We start from the raw sequence: 25,343 nt of genomic DNA, 5'->3' as shown, positions 1-25,343 counted from the left end.
CAGCTTTTTCTTCTGCAGCCTCTTAGGAAAATGAGGTGGAGGATAGATCTGTTTCTCTCCTGTATTACCCTTAGGAGGAGTGTGCTCAACAGTAGTCTTCCTTGGTTCCACTTCTGCTTCCTTCTGCACTTCTTCTTCTTTAGCCTCAACTTCAGATTCTGAAGTCTTAGCTTTTTCAGGATTTGCAACCTTACCAGACCTCAATGTAATTGCCTTAACATGCTCCTTAGCTTCCTTCTTACATGGCACTTCAGTATCACTTGGAAGCGTGCCAGGTTGATGATTCAATAATGCATTAACAATCTGCCCAATATGATTCTCCAAAGTCTTGATAGAAACATCTTGGCTCTTGCACATGAGCCTCAACTCCTCCAATTCAAAATTTTCATTTGACTATTGCAGCTGGAGTTGTAGCCTCGGTGCATATTGCGGTTACTGGAAACCCGGGGGGTTGTACTGCTTCGCTGGGTACTGCTGATAAGGATGTTGAACCGCATTCTGAGTGTTGCTCCAGCTGAAATTAGGATGATTGCGGTTGTTAGGATGATAGGTGGTTGGCACATGTGGTTGCGACCTCTGAAAGTTGCTCATGAACTGAGCTGATTCACTAGAAATAGCACCCTGATCAGTATCATGAGCACCAGCACAAAGCTCACAGACACTAGTCATTTGATTAACTCCATAATTAGCCAAAGTGTCCACCTTCATCGTCAAAGCCTTAAGTTGGGCAGCTATAGCAGTTGCTGCATCCAACTCTAAAATTCCTGCTACTTTACCCAGAGTTAGTCTCTGAGAAGGATTCTGGTATTCATTAGCAGCCATCAATTCGATCAATTCAATAGCTTCATTGTAGCTTTTAGCCCACAAGGCTCCTTCTGATGCTGCGTCGAGCATGGGTCTATAAGTAGCACCCAATCCATTGTAGAAATAGTTTATAATCATCCAATCAGGCATGCCATGGTGTGGGCACTTCCTTAGCATCTCCTTATATCGATCCCAAGCCTCACACAGAGATTCTCCAGTTTGCTGTGCAAACTGAGTAAGAGCATTCCTGATTGCAGCAGTCTTCGCCATAGGAAAGAATTTAGTGAGAAACTTTTGAGCAAGATCCTCCCATGTGGTGATAGACCCTGGTGGTAAAGAATGTAACCAACACTTTGTTTTATCCCTCAGAGAGAATGGGAAAAGTCGCAGCTTGATAGCAACTTCAGTCACCCCATTGAATTTGAAAGTATCGCAGATCTTGATGAAATCCCTGATGTGCATGTTGGGGTCTTCTGTAGGAGAACCCCCAAACTAAACTGAGTTATGTATCATCTAAATCGTGCTCGACTTGATCTCAAAGGTGTTAGCCGAGATGGCTGGTCTGATGATGCTTGACTGAATATAATTGATCTTAGGCTGAGAATAGTTCATCAAAGCCTTTGGAATTTCTGCTTGATCTCTCATCACTACTAAAGCTAGTTCCTCGACTTTCTCTTCTTCTTCTATTTTCTCTTCATCCTCAAAAACTTCCCTTCGAATCACTACAACTTCTTCCTCAGCTCGATCCAGAGTTCTCTTACGAGCCCGCAAACTTGTATACATGCACACTCGCTAGAGTACCTGAAACACGACAAGGAAAAGAGTAGGTAAGTAACAATGTCTGAGTTAATGAACTTTAATGATCATAGATGACAAACACATAAACTAAAAGTTAACACCATGTCCCCGACAGCGGCGCCAAAAACTTGTTAATCGCTAAGCACACGCTAATAATTCACGCAAGTATAAGTGATCGCAAGTAATATATAATTATTTCTAGTTCGTTCCCATAGAGACCGATTAAATTAACTATGTGATTTATGCCCTTATGCAACAATGATATGGCTATTATTCAATGCTAAGATGAATAACAATTTAGGTTTTGATTATACTACGATTAACTATTAAGAATTATACTAGAGAACATTAACTAAGAGATTAAATATATGTGAATAATATGAGACACAAACATGGGATTCTAACTTCATTTAATACTTCATTCAATAGCCTTTTTGTTCTTAACCTTAGCATATAATAGTGATGACACTAATCAGACAACACGAAACTGCTAAATGCCAACATTCGTTGCATGAATAACATACTACCAGACATCCACAAAAGAGATAGAAGCTGAATAGACACAAATTATATTGAGACCCTATATATCTATAGAATTTGACAACATAACGGTTTAATGCACAAGTTATCTATCGTGATTACATAGGAAAAGTAAGATGGTTAAAATTACCTACGAATCATGCATAATAATAACACATGAACCTATGCTAGCATGACAAGTTCTAAATCCTTAAATTCACTTTCGCTTCATTAAGAATTAACACGCTATCTTATAAGTTCGTGACGCTCATAAGACGAATAAGCACAACCAAAACTAGGTTATCATAAAATCACCACAAACTAAGGCATCGAAACAAATTAACTAAAGAAATCCATAAATAATTCCGCTACAACCCCACGATAACGATTAGCCCATAATCGCACTCATCATCAATATGGGTTCCGATGAAAGCATGGTATAATAAACGTAGTCTTTATACTGAATAAATAATAAACCAAGTACAAAAAAAGAGTATAGGTTCACGAATAAGAAAAGTAACATCCAAAGTTACAACTTAAACAAAGAATCACAAGTATAAACCAGATCTTCTTCGCCTTTGTTGAATTGTGCTAAAACGGTCTTCTTACACCTTCTCCTTGTACTCTATTACGTCCCCTTATAAAAAATGACCTTTATTTAGGTATATATAGCAGCCCATGCATAGTAGAAGTCCTTCAATCAAAAGTCCACAAGAATCAGGATTTTAATTCCCGATCCTGCGCGGCCGCGCTGTGTCTCTGCTCCTCGAGCACGGGCGCGTGCTATGACAGCGCGGGCGCGCTGTGTCTTTGGAGAAAATTCCATTTTCTTCTTTTCTTGCTGTAATGAGTTGGTAGCTTTATTCCTTGGACACCATCCTAACACCATATTAGCATCAAATCAATGCTAATTCACCTGAATTCCGGATTAATGCCTGAATTGCAAAAACAATAGAAAACACATTAAAACACCAACAAATTGAGTACAAAAATACCAATTCAAAGCTTACTGGGGCGTTATAAAGTGTCATAAATGCCACTCAACAACAATAACCACCACCACCAGCCACAAATCAAATCAATAACAATATGAGCAGATATGAAACCATCAGAGTTCCAATTCTCAAAGTCAATGAGTATCCAATCTAGAAAGTAAAGATGGCTATGTGCTTGGAGGCTACAGATCCTGGATATGTGAAAAGGATTTATAATGGTCCATATAGGCTCAAGAAACTTGCTGTTATTGTTCCCGGTGAGACTGAAAATGTGGTTGACAAATATAAGAAAGATTATACTCCCGAAGACTTGGCATCAATTCTGAAAGATGCTAAAGTGAAACATCTACTTCATAGCATTCTTGATATTGTTATGTCCAATAGGTTAATTGGATGTAAGACATCAAATGAGATATGGGATACTTTAAAGGTTAAGTGTCAAGGCATCACTGCTATCAAGAAGCAAAGGAAAATAATACTCATACAAGAGTATGCACAATTTGACTCAAAAGCTGATGAGTGATTGACTGAGATCTATGACAGATTTCAGAAATTGAATGATCGGTCTCTCGTTGAAAAAGAGTCTGATACAGAGGATTCAAATTTAAAGTTTCTTCTTGCACTTTCAGAAAAGTGGGATTTGAAAGTTACTTCCATAAGAGACAATTATGATCTTCAAGACATATCTCTGGATGAGATCTATGGAATGTTGAAAACTCATTTGGAAATGGAGAAGAGGAGCAAGAGGAAATGGTCACGGACTAGACAAGTTGCACTCAAGATTGAAGAAAAACCTAGAGAAAGAGCTGTGAGAAAAGGCCATTCAAGAGGAAATGCCATGATTGTAAAGTCTGATACCAAATCATCATATACTGATGATAACACAAACTCTGATAATTCTTCAGACTCTGAAAGTGATCATGGGGATGATGAAAAGATATTGCAGATGGATGCTTTGATGGTGAAAAGCTTTAAGAAAATGGCTTACAAGGACTACCAGAAAGGAAAGAGATTTTCCAGGAAAGGCTCCAGTTCTTCAAACTCTGATAAGAAGAACTACAGGAAATATGATGAAAGGAAGTTTAAGTCTGGAAAGATTGACAAGTCCAAGATTAAGTGTTACAACTGTGATGGAGTTGGACATTTTGTAGCTGATTGCAGGAAGCCAAAAGCAGAGAAGAAAAGCCTTGATCGCAAAGAAGAAGAATTTGGATAATACATCAGAATATGATGAGGGAGTCAACCATGCTCTCATGGAGAATGCTGATAGTGAATTTGAGGCTCCTGAGATGAAGGTACCTCAAACTACTATTGCTTTTAATACTGATGATATCTGTTAATTAAGGCTATTTCTTAAAACTCTGCATATTAGTTATAAGGATGAAACTCTTGAAAAATCTAGGATCAGAATTAAAAACTCTGACTTAAAGAAAAGAAATGATCACCTAGAAGCTGATTTGGTTTTCATGCTAAAACTCAAAAAGAAAGAGATAATATTATGTATGTCAAAGATAAATTGTTAGAAAAACATGCTTACTTAGAAAAACAATTAGCTAAAGAAAGAGAAGTAATTAAACTTTGCACTAATTCAGAAAAATCAACTCAGAGGTTAATAGAAAGTGGTTGTTGGGATCAGGATTAGGTTATACAGACAAATCTAATACTGAGAAATTAAAAGAAAAAGAAAATGAGGAGTGGAAACCAATAAAATGCTGGGAAGCATATTAAAACAATAAATCTCAGTTAACACCTGTTAGGTTTAACTTAAATACTGATTGTCTCAAATCAGTAAATGAGACAGGTTCAACATCAGCATATAAGTCAAACTTAAAAGCTAATAATATTGAACATGTGAAGGCTAAGTTAGTAAATATTGGTTTAATGACTCAGAAGCAGCTTAAGCACAAGCTGAAGGACATTAAAATGAAACACAATGAAAAATAGCCTAGGAAGAACAGAAATGGAGAAGTAGGTGTCTACATGGACAACAAGTATGAACATGTTCCTAATGTACCTAGAAAGGCTTGTTTATACAGCGGTAACACTAATCATCTTGTTGTTACTTGCATAAAGAATAAAGGGATAAATACTATTTCTCCTAAATCATAGTTTAGGAACAAAATAGTTAGATATAAACCATAGAATCCTTACTTTCATTGTGGTAGTATTTGGCATTCTATTTACACATGTAAAATGTATCACAGTTTGTATTAACCGAAACCCTCTTTGAATAAAATAAAAATTACTTCAACATGTGTATCTCCAGATATCAAGAATGTTAGCATAAACTCTGATATAAAGACTTCTGCTATAACTGCTAACAAACTTCAAAAGGCCAAAGGATCCAAGTAAGTCTGGGTCCTTAAAATTTTTAACTAACGGCTTATTTGATTGCAGGGTAATGAAAAAATTCTTTAGTCTTGGACAGTGGATGTTCATGACACATGACTGGAAATAAAGCCCTGCTATCAGAGTTTAAGGAGAATGTTGGCCCAAATGTTTCTTATGTAGATGGAAACTTAGGAAAGAGGCAACATCAAACTTGGGAATGCCATCATTGAAAATGTAGCTCTTGTTGCAGGACTCAAGCATAATCTGATGAGTGTGAGTCAAATATATGACAGAGATTACCATATGGATTTTTATGAAGAACATTGTGATATTGTCAACAATTCAGATGGAAAGGTTGAATGATTGGCTACGGACATGGAAACTTACATGAAGTTAGGGTTTCCGCAAATACTGATGGCTCTACTATATGTCTGTTAAGTAGAGCAACTGTGGAAGGCAGCTGAAACTAGCATATAAGACTTTTTCACTTACTTCAATAAAATCAATGAACTTGTGAAGAAAGATCTAGTGAAAGGATTGCTCCATGCAGTTTTTACCCTTGATGGCCTATGTGATTCCTGAAGGCCAAGCTAACGAAATAATCTTTCAAGAGTAAAACTGAATCCTCAATTCTTGAACAATTTCACTTATTACACATAGATCTTTTCATTCCAGTAAATGTAATGTCAATAGCCAAGAAGAGCTACGCAATTGTCATTGTGGATGAGTACACCAGATACACATGGGTATACTTTCTGTATACTAAGGATGAGGCACCATCCATTCTTCTTGATCATGTGAGGCAACTGGAAAAAGGTCAAAACACAAAGTAAAAATTATCATAAGTGACAATGGAACTGAATTCAAGAACAACACTATGGAAGAATTCTGTAAATATAAAGGAATCAAACAGAAATTTTTTGCCCCTGGAACTCCACAGAAAAATGGAGTTGTTAAAAGAAAGAACATAACTCTTATAGAAGCTGCAAGGACCATGCTTGAGGAAGCAAAATTTCCAACCTATTTCTGGGTTGAGGCTGTGTAAACTGCATGCTTCACACAAAATGCAACTCTGATAAACAAGCATGGAAAGACACCATTTGAGATGGTGAAAGAAAAAAAGCCAAATTTGAAGTACTTCCATATTTTTAGCTGCAAATATTTTGTTCTCAAAACTCATCCTGAACAGCTTACAAAGTTTTACCTAAAAGTTGATGAACGTATTTTTGTTGGATATCCACTATCAACAAAAGCCTTCAGAGTTTACAACCTGAGGACAAAAGTGATCATGGAATCTATCCATGTATCTTTTAATGACAAGAAGATTAAAAGTCTAGAAGATGTAGATGATCATGAACAACTGAGATTTGAAAATGAAGTACCATATGCTGAACAACTAAATCCTGATGAATTGATAAACTCTGACATTGTAAATATTGATATCACTTTAAACTCCGATGAACAACTTGATAGTGGTAACAACATAAATATTGAAGTACATGTTGAGGGGGGAGCAACATGATTCTTATTAAGAGTCTAGTACAAGTGATTAAAGACAAGACACGTCAGTAAATACATCATCAGACTCTGATTTCTCAAACACTGATGAAGCAAAAACTGATAATTCTGGCAGCACTGATTTAGGGGGACCTTCAGAAAATAATCATGATGCACATCAAAGTGAATATAGAGACTTCATGGATCAAGAGGGATTATCTTCTTGAAGGATTCAACTTCCTTCTACAAGAAAATGGAGTACGTCACATACTCCCAACTTAATTATTGGAAATGCTGATAGTGGTATAAAGACCAGAAAAGCTACTCAAAATGAATGTCTCTACCATTCTTTTCTATCTCAGAATAAACCAAAGAAAGTGGATAAAACACTTAAAGATGCTGATTAGGTCATAACAATACAAGAGGGGCTCAATGAATTTGAAAGGAATAAAATCTGGACTTTAGCACCAAGCCCAAAAGATAGACCAGTAGTTGGTACTAAATGGGTGTTCAGAAAAAAACTGATAGTGAGGGAATTATTACAAGGAATAAAGCAAGATTGGTTGCAAAGGGGTACTATCAGAAAGAAGGTATTGATTATGATGAGACTTTTGCTTATATTGCAAGACTTGAGGCCATCAAAATTTTTTTGGCCCATGCTGCTCACATGAAGTTCAAAGTGTTCCAAATGGATGTGAAAATTGGATTTTTTTAATGGTAAATTTGATGAGGAAGTGTATGTTGAATAGCCTTCAGGGTTCATTGATCCAAATTATCCAAATCATGTCTACAAATTGGATAAAGCACTCTATGAACTAAAGCAAGCTCCAAGAGTTTGGTATGAAACACTTGCACAGTTCTACTAGAACGTGGTTTCAAAAGAGGTACCATTGATAAAACTTTATTCTATAAGAATTATGGTAAGGACTTGTTATTAGTTCAGATATATGTTGATGATATCATCTTTGGCTCTACTAATGATAAACTCTTTAAGAGATTTTCCAAGTTAATACAGTTTAGATATCAAATGAGTATGTTGGGAGAACTCGATTATTTTCTGGGATTACAAGTCAAGCAGGCTGAAAATGCATCTGTTGTAAAAACAAAGAAGGTAGCAAAGTCTGATGCCCCTCAAGGATCAGGACTAAGGACTTCTCAAAAACCACAATCAAAATATGTAGGAAAACATGGTGGAAAGCAAGCACAAATTTCTCAATTTCTTTAGCCTTTAACCACACTAAAGAAAAAATTTGTTGCTTCTGTCTCAAACTCTGATGAAGAGGACACAGTTCCTCTGTCATCCAAATTCAAAAATATAAAGTCCGAGTCAGTTACAATTTTCTAGGGTTCTAGAAAAAAGGCCAAGATGGTAAATACTGATGGTACACAAGGCACAACTTATTTCCAAAAATAGCCAATGAGTGATAAGGGTAAGACAAATGCTGATATTCCTGTAATACTTTCTGATTCTCCAGTCAAGTGAAAGAAAAGAGTGAGGGAGGTCACCCATGAACAAGTTGACAGGATCATAAAAGGAATTATGGAAAGAGGTACTACTGTCTCTTCCAGGAAGAAATTGCAAAAAAAAGCCAATTATCAGCAAAAGAGCGGATTGTTGAATCTCTTTTTGGACCAAGCCCACAAGAACCTGTATTTCACAGTGATACAACAACTACTCATGGTACAGTTCCACAAGAACCTTTAGCTCAAAGGGTTGAAGAAGATATAAATGCTGATCTTGGTACTTGATATGGATAGAAAATATATCCTAAAGTCATATTAAATGTCGTATTAATTGCACTTGGGCTTCTTGTCCAAAAATTCCAATACAGACTTGTCTGGTCTAAGCTTCATAGCAGACCTGTCTGGTCCAAGGCTTCGTAACAGGCCTATGACGGCCCAAATAACCAAGGACCACCAGCAGGGGTCGTCCAAGTCCATGAACACGAGCTGTTCACGGACTAGGACCAATACGGCTGGAAGAACAGAGACATGTGTTCCAAACGGACTCAAAGTCCTATATATAAGGTTCTGGATCTCCTTCCTCAAGAGGACTCCTAATCACCATCTAAGTTGGAGACTTATCCACCAAGTCTTCCAACAGAAGTCTAACCCTAGACTCACCTTTATAAAAAGGGCTCTACCCCTCAATCTAGAACTACGTTTTTGGCTTGATTCTCTACAACACAGAGATACGTAGGCATCTTGCAAGGATCGATAGTCCTGAACGCAAGAGCAGCCATTAAAGCTCGAAGCTCACCAACCCTAGCATTAAATACTAAAGTACTCAGGTTTTTGTTCCACAACATTTGGCGCCATCTGTGGGAAACTTACAACAAGCATGGTAAACACACGGAGAAATACCAGTGGTACAGACACCCCTGTCCCATCATGAAAAATCGCATCAGCAGTGGAAGTACCACCACACTCAACTTATGCCTCCACCCAAGGAGGAACCCTAGTAGGGGAAACTGAGGCCCAACCACAAGGGACGAATCCCCCGTCTCCTCAAGGGACGAACCCCCAACTTTAGCACCGACATGCATTTGTGAACTCTCAACCCCTTGGGTATGAGTACCTGACAATTGTGACTACTAACCCCCCTTATGGGATGCCTCTATAACCTGAAGTTGGAGGGAGTGGACACTCTAGTATGAGTGAAGCACAAGGGCGGACGCCCCAATACATACGTGGCTTGGCTCCTATTCCGGAGGATCAAGAATTCTCTGGGCCTTATACTGAAAGAGACTCCGAGTCATCGGATGACGACGTTGCTCCAAGAAGGAGGCGTGCTGGCAAGGAGCCGATGGATGACACTGAACAACGCTCCAAGAGGACTCAAGGGATGAATCCCCAAGATGTTCAAGAGAGGATCAGGGCTCATGAATAAGAGATCTGAAGGCTGAAGCGAGACCTGGGGACACATCTGGCCCCAAAACCCCCACTCGCTCCAAGGCGGAGAAATCCTCCTTCAATCATAGACCTGGATGGTCTAATACCAAGAAGGGCAGTTGCCCCAAGGGCTGATCCAAGTAATCTTATGCCCCTAGGAGATCCTGATGATCCAAACCCACCATTCACTGATAAGATAATGAATGCTCGTATCTCAAGGAAGTTCAAGATGCCCACCATCAAAGTATACGATAGTACTGGCGACCCCGCTAATCATGTTAGGACGTTCTCTAACGCCATGTTGTTACAGCCCGTGAATGATGCTATTAAGTGTCAGGCCTTCCCTCAAACCCTATCGGGCATGGCTCAAAGGTGGTACAGCCGTCTGCCCCCAAATTCCATTGGATCCTTTAAGAACTTGAGTCAAGCTTTTATTAAGCAGTATATAAGTGGCAGAGTGCACGAGAAGAGTTCAACATCTCTCATGTGTATAGTCCAAGGAGCAAAGGAGTCCCTGAGAAAGTATCTGAATCGATTTACGAAGGAGGCTTTGAAGGTCCCTGACCTTGATGATAAAGTAGCTATGATAGCCCTGCAGCAAGGGACTAGAGACGAGTTCTTCAAGATGTCTTTGGCTAAGCGCCCTCCTGAAAGCATGCTGCAGCTCCAGGATAGAGCCGAGAAATATATTAAGGTAGAGGAGAGTATGAAGAAGATAGTTGTGAATAATGAGTCTACTGGGAACAAGAAGCGGAAGACGGGTCAGGAGTACGATGCCAAGGACAAGTATCCACGAATTGGAAAGAACTCTGACTCCTCCTCCTCTAAGAAGAATCAACAACCAAGGTTCACTGAATATGCAAGATTGAATGCTCCGAGGAGCCAAATCCTTATGGAAATTGAAAAGGATAAGGACTTCAAATGGCCGAAACCACTAAGGGGAGACCCCGAGAAGAGAGACAAGAGTCGGTACTACATAATTCACAAATATGTCGGTCATGATACTGATGATTGTAGGAACTTAAGGATGAGATTGAGTATCTGATCCGAAGGGGAAAGTTTGGATGTTTCACCAAGGGTGAAGAGGCTGGAGGCCAAAAGAGAGATAATGATCGAAGCGATGACGATCGAAGGGGTAACGACAGAGATCACAACCCACAGCCCTGAGGTCCAGTAATCAATATGATCTCAGGAGGACCTATAGCAGCTGGTACTACAAGGAACTCCCGAAAAGCTTATGCAAGAGAAGTGATGAGCATAGTTGGAGAGCCATCTAAGCATTCTAAGTCAGAGATGACGCTTGAATTTTGTGACCCAGACCTTGAAGGTTTGAAATTTCCTCAGGATGATCCTCTGGTTATCACACCGATAATTGGAAATTATCCTATTATGAGGGTTCGAGTGGATAATGGAGCTTCCGTGGACATTCTGTTCCATGACACATTCATAAGGATGGGCTACAATGATTCTCAGCTAACTCCATCCGACGCGCCCATCTAAGGGTTTAACCATGTGGAATGCAAAGTCGAAGGAGCAATACAACTTCCCGTAACTATCGGGGAAGAGCCCAGGGAGGCCACGCAGATGTTGAACTTTCAGGTTGTCAAGGAAGCCTCTACTTACAATGCTATCATGGGTAGAACAGAGATCCATGGTTTTAAGGCTGTGCCCTTAACCTACCACATGGTGCTGAAGTTCCCAACTAGGAATGGTCCTGGAGAAGCCAGGGGAGATCAGAAGATGGCCTAAAGTTGCTATGTTGCAGCACTTAGGTTCGATGGAACAGGGGGGCAGGTCCTCCCCATAGAAGATATGGATGTCCGAGAAAATGATGAACTACGAGGAAAGCCAGCCGAGGACTTGGTCCCAATTCCTTTAGACCCCTTGGACCCGGCGAAGGTCACATACATGGGGGCATCTCTGGACAAGCCCTTAAAGGGCCGAATGACAACTTTCCTCCAGAAAACAATGATATATTTGCTTGGACAACAGCTGATATGCCTGGGATTGACCCAAACCTTATAACTTATAGGTTGAACGTTGATCCAACTCGGAAGGATGTAAAGCAAAAGAAGAGAACTTATGCCCCTGATAGGCTGGAAGCCATTAAGCAAGAGGTCGAGAAACTTTTAGAAGCTGGATTTATTGAGGAAGTGCAATTTCCTGAATGGTTGGCCAACCTCGTAATGGTTAAGAAGGCCAATGGAAAGTAGAGGATGTGCATTGACTTCACTGACTTGAATGATGCTTGTCCCAATGATAGTTACCCCTACCAAGGATTGATACCCTGATCGATACCACTGCTGGACACGAGATGCTAAGCTTCATGGATGGCTTCAGTGGTTATAATCATATCAAAATGCATAAGGATGACACCCCCAAGGTATCTTTCATAACCGACTTTGGTGTATTCTGTTATCTTGTTATGGCTTTTGGACTTAAGAATGCAGGAGCTACTTACCAAAGACTGGTAAATAAGATATTTGCCCATCTAATTGGGAAGACCATGGAGGTCTATGTCGATGACATGTTAGTCAAAAGCCTAAGCAAGGCCGATCATATTAGTCACCTAAGAGAGGCATTTGAAGTATTGAGGCACCACAAGATGATGTTAAACCCAGCCAAGTGTGCTTTTGGCGTTGGGTCAGGAAATTTTTTGGGTCACATGGTCTCTAAGATGGGGATAGAGGCCAACCCCGACAAAATCAAAGCCATTTTAGACATGGAGCCACCACGCTCCATTAACGACGTTCAGAAGCTGACAGGAAGAATCGCAGCACTAGGAAGGTTCATCTCCAAGTCTGGAGATAAATGCCTGCCCTTTTTCAAAACCCTTAAGAAGGTGAAGGACTTTGAATGGACAACTGAGAGCCAAGAGGCCTTTAACCAGCTGAAGAAGTACATGAATGAAACCCCGTTATTGGCTAAACCAAGTCTGGAGGACATTCTTTATTTGTACCTCACGGTATTTGAACAAGCCGTGAGTGCAGTCCTCGTGAAGGAAGAGCAGAAGCTCTAGAATCCTGTATACTATGTAAGCAAGGTGCTCCACGGAGTAGAACTGAATTACTCCACCACGGAGAAATTCGCGCTTGCTCTCATCACAGCCTCGAGGAAGTTGAGACCATACTTCTAGGATCACAAGATCGAAGTCCTAACAGACCAACCCTTGAGGAACATTCTTTATAGCCCAAAGGCCAGTGGAAGGCTCATCAAGTGGGCGATTGAGTTAGGAGAATTTGATATCAAGTACAAGCCTCGAACGGCCATCAAGGCTCAGGCCTTAGCAGACTTTGTGGTCGAACGCACCATTAATGACCAAGAAGTCGGGCGCAAGAGATAGTAACCCCGGAAGGAGGAGAGAAGGAGAAGAATGAAGAAATAACCTTAAAAGAGTATTGGGTTCTCAATTTTGACAGAGCGTCCAAAACAAAATCTAGTGGTGCAGGCCTAGTCTTGCAAAGCCCTGATGGGTTTATGATTGAATATGCTTTGAAGTTGGACTTTCTGACTATGAACAACGAAGCAGAATACGAAGCATTGATAGTTGGCTTAGGCTTGGCTAGAGCCGTGAGGGCCAAAAAACCTGAAGGTCTGCGGAGACTCAAGACTTGTAGTTGCTCAAGTTAATGGAGAGTTTGAGGCAAAGGATGAAACTATAGCCAGGTATCTGAGATTCGTAAAGGGGATACTGATTCAGTTCGATGAATGGTACACAGAACATGTTCCGAGAGAGGAGAACATTGTGGCGAATGCCTTGTCTCAGTTCGCCTCGTCTGAAATCGAGAACTATCTAAGAAGTATTTACTTTCAAGTCTTGAAGACCCCTACTATTTATGTCATAAATCTGATAGCACCGGTTGGTATGGCAAGCTGTTGGATAGACCCGATCAAGACCCACTTAGAAACTGGGTGGCTCCCCGACGATGCCCAAGAGGCACGCAAGTTGTCGGTTAGAGCGTTAAGGTACTCTTTGATTGAAGGCCTTCTTTATAAAAGGTCATTTGTTATTCCGTACTTGAAGTGCTTAAGACCTCTTGAAGCAGATGAGGCACTTAAAGAAGCCCATGAAAGGATTTGTGGACAACACCTATGGGGCAGGGCCCTCGCTCACAAGATAACTCGATTGGGGTTCTACTGGCCAACTATGCTAGCCGATGCAAAGACTTATGTGAAGGGATGCGATAGATGCCAGAGGCACGCTCCGATAGTACGACAGCCCCTAGAGAGCCTTACATCGATCAACACACCCATCCCTTTTACAATGTGGGGAATGGACATACTTGGACCATTTCCTATAGTATCGGGACATAGGAAGTTCATTGTGGTATCCATAGACTACTTTACAAAGTGGATTGAGGCTAAGGCACTAGCCAAGATAACCACCAAGAAAATTACCCAATTTTTATGGGAGAATGTGATATGTTGATATGGAATCCCACGCATCCTTGTCATGGATAATGGGAAACAATTTGATAATGCATAGTTCAGAGAGTACTGCGACGATAACAACATAGAACTTTGCTTCACCTTTGTTGCACATCCTCATGCAAACGGGCAAGCGGAAGTTGCTAATAGAATCATCCTTGATGGACTCAAGAAGACGGTTGAACGCTCGAGAAACACTTGGGTGGATTAGCTGCTGCCTATACTATGGGCATATCGAACCACATACAAAGTGACAACTGAAGCGACCCCATTCATGCTGGCTTACGGAGCCGAGGCAGTGGTGCCCCTTGAAATCACACATGGATCCCCTAGGATCGAATCTTATGAATCGGAAACCAATGAAGAAGGCATGAGGCTCGCTCTTGATCCCATTGACGAGGTCAGAGATGAGGCCAGGGCCCGCAATGTAGAGCATCAATGAAGAGCCTCCCTCTATTATAATAGAAGGGTTAAAGAAAGGTTCTTTTACCATGGAGACTTGATCTTAAGAAAGATTGAGGCTTCAGGAGTTGAAGAGAAAGAAAAGCTAACCCCTAACTGGGAAAGGCCGTATAAGGTCATGAAAATATTAGGACAGGGATCCTACAAGTTGGAAACCCTGAGCGGTGAGAAAGTGCCTCATACCTGGCACGTTTCGAAGCTGAAGGTTTAATATGTTTAGGACATGAAAGAAATGTTCCTAGTACTTAGTAGTAAATGGAGGAATAAGGTTGACCAGTGTACGAGCATCTAATGAATAAAAGTCCTGAAGGACTAAAGTACCGAAAATAAAAGACGAATATGAAATCAAACTACATATACAGGAGATCCTGAAGGATCAGAAATCAAGTCATGATTAACAATTAGGTTACACACCGAAGATGTTCAAGTCCATGAAGGACCACAAATAGATAAAAGCCACACACAGAAAATAAAGCCATGCAAGGCCTAAACACTGAAGGATAATCTATAGTCCAAAATCAGATGATTGGCCAAAAATGGCAACCTCGGAAATAACCCAAAGGCTAGAAAAGCCCCGCAAATTTACCATATCCGGGTAAGAGCTATGAACAGAGCCAATGGATATATTAACAGAGCGCACCTCATCATCATGGGTGTCCATCATCTTGAATAAGTCTTCCAACTATTGATAAATGCTAAGAGAGCTCTAGAATCTAAATCCTAAAAATTTCTCTCAAGTTTCTTCTTCAATGCCTCCAAGGCCATGTGCTCACTCCTCCATTTTACACTCTTAGTGAAAGAAGCTGCAAAGTAGGCGTTGGCCCAATAAGAAAAAGATATTAGAAAGCTAACTTCACGAAATGTATTTGGTCGGCTAAAATCTACACTACAGACTCCAGCCTACCAAAGAAGGCTGATCAGCCTCCAGAGAAAGCCCTTGGCCAACTGGATATCCCTTGGAAAGGGCTCCGGCAGACCGGCCTCCAAGGGAGGCCTTAAGCCAGCCAGGCTCCTCCTTAAATTTGAAGTATTGAAAGTTCTAAAAAGAAGAGATGTACCTGATACAAGGCATGAGCCCCGCACATCTCCGCTTCAGGAAGTTGTTCGCCTAATTGGAACAAATTTAACAAATGGTAAATTAGAAAGAAGACAGGTACCCTCGACAGAGTAGCCTCGAAGGCGGCTTTAACAAGATTCCTTTGAATTATGATGCCCCCACACGGCGAGGCACTCCTCGAACAAAATGAGAGAGATGAAAGTCTAAGCCACGACTTGATATTAAGAAGATTGAAGTTAAATAACTTCCATCAAATAAGGTCCCGAAGGGTCAAGAAGCTCTAGACATTGAGGTTACGGTCGAACAGGGCCTCAAGTGCTTGGTCTCTATGGCCGACCAAGAGTCCTTGAAACCGACTCCTCTACGTGGAGGGGTTAGGCCGACTAGGACGTCCTCGAAAAAATTTCTCTAGACGTCCGGAACTAATAGGGATGTCCCCCAAATGAAGGTTCCAAGAAAACCATGAACTAGAGCCAAGGGATGCTCCTGGTGAAGACAAGAACTTCCACGAAAACAAGTTTCATAAAGAACAGAACGTTCATGAGAACAAGTTTCATCAAGAGTAAGACGCTCACGGAGGTGAGGTTCAGTCCTATCAAGAGTCAGTGACGCTTAGTCCTCCACAAGGAAGGATTAGGCCAACTAGAACCCTCACGGAGGGAAATAAGTTTCGTGAAGAGTAGAACGTTCACAAGAACAAGTACATAATGCTCACTAGAAAAAGAGCCAAATGTCCAAAAAGAGCAGAATTGGTCGACCGGGCCACATGAAGGCCTTATAGCCGACAGGAACCCGTGTAGGGTTGTTCCAGACCCTCCTAAAGGTTTTCTGGTGGAACTCTTATGGAATTCCTTGAGAATTCTTGAAACATTAGGCGCCCAACGAGAACAAGTTTCATGAAGAATAGAACGTCCATGAGAACAAGTTTCATGAAGGCTAAAGAGTCCATGAGAACAAATTTCGTGAAGACTAGGACATCCACGAAAACAAGTTTTATGAAGACCAGAACATTCACTAGAAAATGATCAGAAAAGCCTGGCTGAGGCTAAACACAAGTCGTTAGTCTTAACTAAGGGACGATTATGTTAATCACCATGATTAAAAAAACTTGTAAAGATTAAGACAAGATTACCTTTTCAGTTGAACTTACGAGTACGAGAACAGAATGTTATCCTCGTGATGGATCAGACCACCCTGCAGGAGACTCTCAAGATCCATTAAGACCACTCCCGGTCAACCATCCCATAAATGGGGCCTTTTGGCCTACCAAGAGCCTCTGTATCATAGCCATGCCGGCCAAAATTTGTGTGCGGGGAAGCCCCGGCTCACCAGGAAACAATTGGAGGCCTTTTGGCCTACTAGAAGCCTCTGTATCAGAGCCATGACGGCCAAAATTTATGTACGGGGAAGGCCCGGCTGACCAGGCAAAAATTGGAGGCCTTTTGGCCTACCAGAAGCCTCTGTATCAGAGCCATGACGGCCAAAATTTGTGTGGAGGAAGCCCCGGCTGACCAGGCAACAAATAGAGGCCTTTTGGCCTACTAGGAGCCTCTGTATCAGAGCCATGATGACCAAAATTTGTGTGCGGGGAAGTTCTGGCCGACCAGGCAACAATTGGAGGCCTTTTGGCCTACCAGTAGCCTCTATATCATAGCCATAACGGCCAAAATTTGTGTGCGGGGAAGCCCCGACCGACCAGGCAATAATTGGAGGCCTTTTGGCCTACCAGGAGCCTCTGTATCGGAGCCATGACAGCCAAAATTTGTGTGTGGGGAAGCCCCGGCTGACCATGCAATAATTGGAGGCCTTTTGGCCTACCAAAAGCCTTTGTATCAGAGCCATGACGGCCAAAATTTGTGTGCGGGGAAACCCCGGGTGACCAAGCAACAAATGGAGGCCTTTTGTCCTACCAGGAGCCTCCGTATCAGAGCCATGATGGCCAACTTTTGTGTGCGGGGAAGCCCCGACTGACCAGGCAACAATTGGAGGCCTTTTGTCCTACTAGGAGCCTGTGTATCAGAGCCATGCCGGCCAAAATTTGTGTGCGGGGAAGCCCCGGCCGACCAGGCAATAATTGGAGGCCTTTTGGCCTACCAGGAGCCTCTGTATCATAGCCATGACGGCCAAAATTTGTGTGCGGGGAAGCCCCGGCCGACCAGGCAACAATTGGAGGCCTTTTGGCCTACCAGGAGCTTCTGTATCAGAGCCATGACGGCCAAAATTTGTGTGCGGGGAAGCCCTGGCCGACCAGGAAACAATTGGAGGCCTTTTGGCCTACCAGAAGCCTCTATATCAGAGCCATGATGGCCAAAATTTTGTGCGGGGAAGCCCCGGACGACCAGACAACAATTGGAGGCCTTTTGGCCTACCAGGAACCTCTATATTAGAGTCATGACGGCCACAACTTACCTCCGTAGTAGCCTTGGCCTACCAGCCAACAAATTGAGGCCTTTCAGCCTATCAGACACTCCTGTAGGAGAGTTATGAGGCCTTCAAAAGATGTCTCGGAGACCCTCTTGAGAGGTCCTTAGGAAATTTTCAAAAACGATAACTCTCAGCAGAACCTAGTTTCGTGAAGACTAGAACGTTCACGAGAACGAGTTGGTTGAAGTGTATAGCATCCAACAAGAGAAGTTTGGATTAGCTTAATGAAGTATAAGACTTCCTATAAGGGAAATTTCAGTAGAACACAGAGTGTTCAGCAAGAACGAATACAAAACGTCCAACGGGATGAGTACAGAATGTTCGCTGAAACAGCCATAGCAGAGCCCTGAGGAACTCAAAGGCAACCATGAAATTAATTCCATGGACAACCAATAGCAACAAGGACATAAAAAGGTATGTAGAAACCTTGAACTCCTAGTGAGAAGCTCAAAAAAAAAGTGAGGGGCAGCAACCCCTGGGCAACCACCTCCAGGCCAGCCAAGAAGTGGCCGACCAGGAGGTGGCCGACCAGGGGGTCTCCTCTAAACTGGCCTAGCAGCCCACAATTGGGGGCATGAGGCTGAGCAGAGCCTCCTGCCCCAGGAGGTTCTGCTCAACCCCGACGACCCCCTTCGAAAATTTTGTTAAATTTCAAAAAAAATGGAAAAAATCAGAATTTTTTTGTTTTTTTTTAAATTTTCAGGATTTTAAGATTAAGCCCATATTAGGGCCGATTAGTGAAATTAAGCCCCAATTAGGGCTGATTAATGTATATTAGGCATAATTAACCCAAATTAGAGATAATTAGTGATTTGTATGATGCAATTAGCCCAGATTAGGGCCGTTTAACCCATTCACTCTTATAATTAGTGTGAATTAAGGATAATTAGTGTCTTATGCATACTGATTAGTCTTAATTAGCCCCGATTAGGGCATATTAGCCTCGATTAAGGCCAATTAGTGCATTGTAGCTTAAAATTAGGCTTTTTTAAGCCTAATTAGCAACTTGTACATGGAAATTAGCCCCGATTAGGGTCAATTAGCCCCGATTAGGGCCAGTTAGCAGCTTTCACTCTATAATTAACCTTGACGAAGGTTAAGGGGTGATAAACGCTCGCTTTATAGTCCCGATTAGGACCATTATTGTTGTACACCATCCAAATAGCCTCTACGGGGGCCTTAAGTGTGTATACTCAAACTAATAAGCCGTTGTAAACGTGTAGGTCGCTCCACACTTTACGATAACGCGGCGATACCCATGAAGGGTCGATATCCATGAAGGGCCGATACCCGTAAGGGCCGATACCCGAAAAGGGCCAAAAGTAACCCGAGTCGCGATTAGACCATTATAACTTCCACGAAAACTCGAGCAATATGGATAGAAAATACATCCTAAAGATACATTAAATGTCGCATTAATTGCACTTGCGCTTCTTGTCCAAAAATTCCAATACAGACCTGTATGGTCCAAGCTTCATAGCAGACCTGTCTGGTCCAAGGCTTCGTAACAGGCCTATGACAGCCTAAACAACCAAGGCCCACCAGCAGGGGTCGTCCAAGACCACAAACACGAGCTGTTCACGGACTAGGCCCAATACGGCTAGAAGAGCAGAGACATGTGTTCCAAACGGACTCAAAGTCCTACATATAAGGTTATGGATCTCCTTCCTCAAGAGGACTCCTTATCACCATCTAAGTTGGAGACTTGTCCACCAAGTCTCCCAACAGAAGTCTAACCCTAGACTCACCTCTATATAAAGGGCTCTACCCCTCAATCTAGAACTACGTTTTTGGCTTGATTCTCTACAACACAGAGATACGTAGGCATCTTGCAAGGATCGATAGTCCCGAACGCAAGAGCAGCCATTAAAGCTCGAAGCTCACCAACCCTAGCATTAAATACTAAAGTACTCAGGTATTTGTTCCACAACAGTACTGGTGAAGGTCTGTTTGTAGATACTAATAAGCCAGTAAAGTCTGATAATGCACCATAATCTCCAATTGCATCCCATGATCGTAATATCCAGGAAATATTGTGCAATTATTTTTATCAATAAATAATTATTATTTGATTATTATGTAAATTTTGGTGAATAATCTGATGATTGCTATTGATATTTGGGTGTTTATATGTGATAAAGTGTAAGTACTTTGATTTTTAATAAGTCCAGAATAAAGTGTAGATAATTATGGTATTTTTCTGGTAATTTTTGGATTGTTATATGATTTTATAAGGTTTTATACGTTAATAATTATTTTCTAATAATTATAAAACTACTTTATAAAAACTGGGAATCGTCCAACTTCAATCGTTTTTGCGTTATTACAACCCGAAACTCTTCGGAAAACTCCTTCCTAACCTAATCTGCTTATTCCGGACATTTTCTGTGTTTTGACTTTTTCGATCCGGAGTACGGTTTGACCCGTACACGTCCTGAAGTAAAATTTTCGATACGATAATCATTTTTATAGATCAATAAAACCTGTATTCTCGAAAGACAAAATATTATTACATTATTTTCGTATAAAGTGTTTTATAAGAAGTCTGGTTTTGATAATTATCCAAAATAATTATCAAATTGAATCATTTTTGCAGTTACTTAGCAGCTAAGTAACCTATTTTTCGATCCAATACGATCCAACATGTATTATATTTATAACTATAAATATCATTTATTTATTATTTAATTATTATTTTATTATATAAAAAATCAGAAATATAAATAAAAAATCAGAAAATTCCCTGAAATTTGTTCTTGGTGTTCTTGAGAATCAGAGCATGATTTTGAGTTGATTTGGAAAGCAAAACCATTGATGTTTGTAACCAAATTGAAGCTCTCGAGGAGCTCTACAAGATTATATCATCAAATCATACCTAAAGTTAGTGGATTTTAAATTTTGATTTTAGGGTTTATGTTCGAAATTGGGGGGTTTTGATTTACGAATCGTTTGATGGTTTTGATGCTTAAATAAGCCTTATTATTGGATTTCCAATTGATTGGTATATACAATTGCTGATTATAACCCCTGGGATAGTGAAATCGAGTTCATGGGTTTTGCTTAAATTTTGATTCGATTATCTGTTCTTATTGTTGATTAGTTGTTAATATGCATATAAGGGTTTGATTGTGCGTACTATAGGCTTTGATTTCATGTATAAAACTCTGAATTTGGTGGAGTTTTCGGGGAAATCAATTTTTCCGATTTGTTCATCGGAGAAGCCTTTGATTTTGATCGGAATTTGAAATTTCGGGGTAATATGGACTATTATTAAACGTTTCTGGATTGATGTGTTTGCAAGGAACATGTTGGCAGCAATTTTTAAACCAAATTGTTCTGTTTTGGGGGCAACCAGATATTTTTCCGACGACCGGAACGCCGCCAGTTTTTGGGCAACCCAGATTCCGGTGACGTGACCCGACCCTGTTCTTTGTTGACCCATTTTACTGATTTGCCTGACCCGTTTTTGATCCATATAGCCTCAACTCAACTTCCTGAAAACTGTTTCTGGATTTCTGTTTTAAAAATAATTCAAAAATCATTTATAAATTCTAAAAAAAATGATTTGTAAATTTAAAATTTATTTAGTTAATTATTCTAAATAATTAACTAAATCATTTTTAATTATGGATTTTTTTTTTATTATTTTCAAAAATCTAAATTTGATTTAATTATTTGTAATTTATTTTAGTTGATTAGTTATGGATTCAATTAATTGATTGATTAATTTAATTAATTAATTAATTCTATAAATAGTTAAATAAAATATAATTATTTATAATTAATCCAAATAATGATTTAAAAATAATTTTGAGGTTTTAAAAATTATACAAAGGTATTTAAAATTCAATTAATGTTATTAATTGAATTATTCTTATTTTATTCATCATAAATAAACCGTTCGTCCGTTTAGTACGAAACGAACGCTCCTAGACTTAGAAAAATATTATGCTTTCAATAAAAATACTTTCAAGTCCTAATTTTGTTTGTATCAAAAGATCGGTTGTTGTACAAGTTGTTTGGAGTTAGTTATTGATCGATAAATACTATTTTTGATCCGGTTTCAGTTCTAGAAATTTCGAGTCCTACCTTTTAATGATTGGACTTATGTGTTATATGAATTATGTGACTACGTGTTATATGAATAACATTATTACATGCCTTATGTGTACGTGTTATGTAAATTGCGAGTCAACGTATCTTTTAAACGTTTATGATCATAATACGATCCTTATCTGATATTATCGTGTGGGTAGACTATAAGAATAAACGTATGATAGACAATTATACGTTGTCGGTTAATTGAAATGGTATCTTTTATGATAGATACACATAGTTCGGGACGTTCAAAGCCAGACAGTGATAATAGAAGTAAATCTTGATTGTGTTGGGTTTTGAGATGATTGAATACAGAATAGAGATAAACAGAAAATGATGATTGACAAGAAGGACAGATAGCCTATCACTGGAAATACAGATATACCAGAACTGAGTTATATGGCAGATAGTTAAATATTAGGGGATTATCAATTGAGGCAAGTATTCCTGAACTTTCTTATGATATTCTACAAATATTTCTTTCCAATTCTAAGTTCAGAATAGTTAAATATTTTATATTTCGCTGCAATTACTCTTAACTATGCAAGTACCCTTCATTATTGTTCCTTATTATTGATTGATCTCTTGAGCAAATACCTATTATTCTGGGTTATTTGTGAACCCTGAATCGGGATTTTTTGAAATCAAATTGGTTTGATATCAAAATACTCTACGGACTGGATGGTTACGATAGGACCAGGATGAACTAGACCCTAAGGGCCAGGGATGGACCGGACCCCTGATATTGGGCCATAATGCCTGGGTACCCGAACGGATCTATACAGGTTGGTATAGATCTACACTATATCCTGACTGATCAGCAGGGTATGAGTGTGAACGTTGATCTAGTGTCCAGTCTAATTTATTGTTGATTGCCATTAACGGCATTCCTTCTTGAAAAGTTTTATGATTACAAAACCGGACGAAGAATTGATTTGGGTAATGAAACAGTGAACTGCTCGTTACTTATGATTTATGATTAAGGGCTAATAAAGGCAAATGCTTTATTCGCTCAACTACTTCACATAAATAAAAATGTTTATAAATTATGTAAAGATTATGTCCGGAAATTTCTTTAGATATTGATACTTGGAAATCAGTTATGATACTTGCTGGGCATTTTTGGCTCACTCTTGCTTTGTGAATTCTTATTTCTTTCAGTTTCAAATGAGGATTAAAGTGAGTAGCTCTTAGTAGACAGCAAAGTTGGAGAAATTGTTGTTACGAGAAGTTGGAGATGTTAGAGTGAATAAGACAAAGAAATTAGTAAAGAGGTTATGAAATTGTAATTAGTTGATAAAATTTTAGAAGGTTAGATTCTTGTTTAATACCATAACCTGTAAACGATCCGGAATTTAGGGGTCACCTATATATTATTTCAATATACAGGTTTATATTATGTAAAGATTATTTTATGACACCCAATCCTGACCTCGGATTTGGGGATGTTACGATGATGACTTTGTCACCATTCCTGACTCTAGTTCAGAAAAGAGCCCGCAAGGACCTACTACAACAACTCAAGATTCTCAAGTAGTAGTAGCTCTAAATATTCCTCCAAATATCTACAAGCTCAAGCCTCTCAGAAGTGTAGCTTTTGATGCTGATATTACTGGAGTGGAAATGATGGTTGATAAAGGTGGAAAGGTTCACAGTGAGCTAAATATCGATGAAATTCTTGAGATCCAGGCTATCTCTTCCATGCCTTTGGATGCTTCTTCCACAACTGTACAAGGTAGAAATTATGATTCCTCATTGTCAGCATTTATTTTAAATACTGATATTGCTTCAGAATTACATACTACCTTAAAACTCATGGGATGACCATGGACGGTCCTTTTTCTAGGGATAACTCTGTTCATGTGACCATAACCAACTCTTCCAACCACCTTTTATTTCTGCAGAACATCAAATTTTGAGCCTTTCTAGTGAGATTGAGAGAAATGATTTAGAGAAAAATAGAAATAATTATAAGCAGGCTCTTGACCAGGCAAAAGGAGAGGTAGTTGAGAGACATGATTTAGTTCATTCTAGTGAGCAAAGTCTGACTCTTAAAAGTCATGATATGAGTGCTGTGAGAGGTAGTGAGACTGCCTTAAAAGAACATAGAGATTTAAGTGATTACTTGTTTTCTTTAAGTGGTTACTTGTTTTCTGCTGAAGCTGAAGTTGCAGAACAGGCCATTTCTGAATCTCCTGTTCATTCAACTGGGACTGAAGTTCTAGAGATAAATGCTGATGCTCAGGTTCCAATGGTCACCTTTTATGAGGGAATTGAAGTCAACTTGACTGATGGTGCTGGCATGGAGGATTCTGAAGCTATAGTCTCACATACAGCTCCAATTGAAGATAATTTACTAAACTCTACCGCTGAAGGAGAAGTGGCACATAAACTGAAAGAGCCAAATGCTGATGATGAGGCCTCTATGTATTTTGGAAAAGGTGAAGATGATGATGAAGATGATGTTGATATTTCAAAAATTAATGTTGCTTGGGATTCAGATGAAGATCTTGATCAAATCATCCTTCCAGAAGATATTCCAGAGAGAGAGAGAGAGGAAGCAAAAATTGGACGAATTAAGTGATGTTATAGACAAACAGTACTTGAATGAGGAATGGGTATCTAAGTGGAAGAATCCACATTATCCAATCACTGTTAATCATGTTTCTCAACATTTGGAGACAGCTGAAAGAAAAATTACAAATCCTGATATACTAACTCATCTCAAGGCTTTGGTTCTTATGGTTAAGTCCATCCATTCTACTCAGAATAAGGCTCAAACTCAAATGGATGAACTTAAAGATGCATCACATTAAATTAAATTTAAATATGAGCTTGATTTAAAGAAGCGGATAAAGCCTTTTTTGTCCAGACAAGATAAACTAGAAGCCAATCAGGCTAGGGTGGGAGCTAGTCAAGCAAAAATGTCTAGTCAACTAGATGAGGTTCATGAGTCCCTCGAGCTAATAGTTTCTCTCTTACTTGGTGATGATGTCAAAACGGGGAGATTATATCAAAATCTAAATGCAAGTAGCTCA

At 39.8% G+C, this 25,343-nt stretch overlaps 1 protein-coding gene and 1 non-coding gene across 2 annotated transcripts; both read left to right on the top strand.

Moving 5' to 3' along the window:
- Positions 1–952: 952 nt before the first annotated feature.
- On the top strand, positions 953–1,059 carry LOC141669941 (small nucleolar RNA R71). Its single transcript, XR_012554192.1, has one exon. It is a non-coding gene; the product is annotated as a small nucleolar RNA R71 (small nucleolar RNA).
- A 9,138-nt stretch (positions 1,060–10,197) lies between these two features.
- LOC141665347 (uncharacterized) lies at positions 10,198–10,881 on the top strand. Its single transcript, XM_074471324.1, has one exon. It carries the CDS (start codon positions 10,198–10,200, stop codon positions 10,879–10,881), a length of 684 nt encoding a protein of 227 aa, XP_074327425.1.
- The last annotated feature ends 14,462 nt before the right edge of the window (positions 10,882–25,343 follow it).

Source organism: Apium graveolens, chromosome 6, assembly GCF_009905375.1.
Source record: "Apium graveolens cultivar Ventura chromosome 6, ASM990537v1, whole genome shotgun sequence".
Classification (NCBI taxonomy): Eukaryota; Viridiplantae; Streptophyta; class Magnoliopsida; order Apiales; family Apiaceae; genus Apium; species Apium graveolens.
This window is presented reverse-complemented; position numbering and strand designations above follow the sequence as displayed.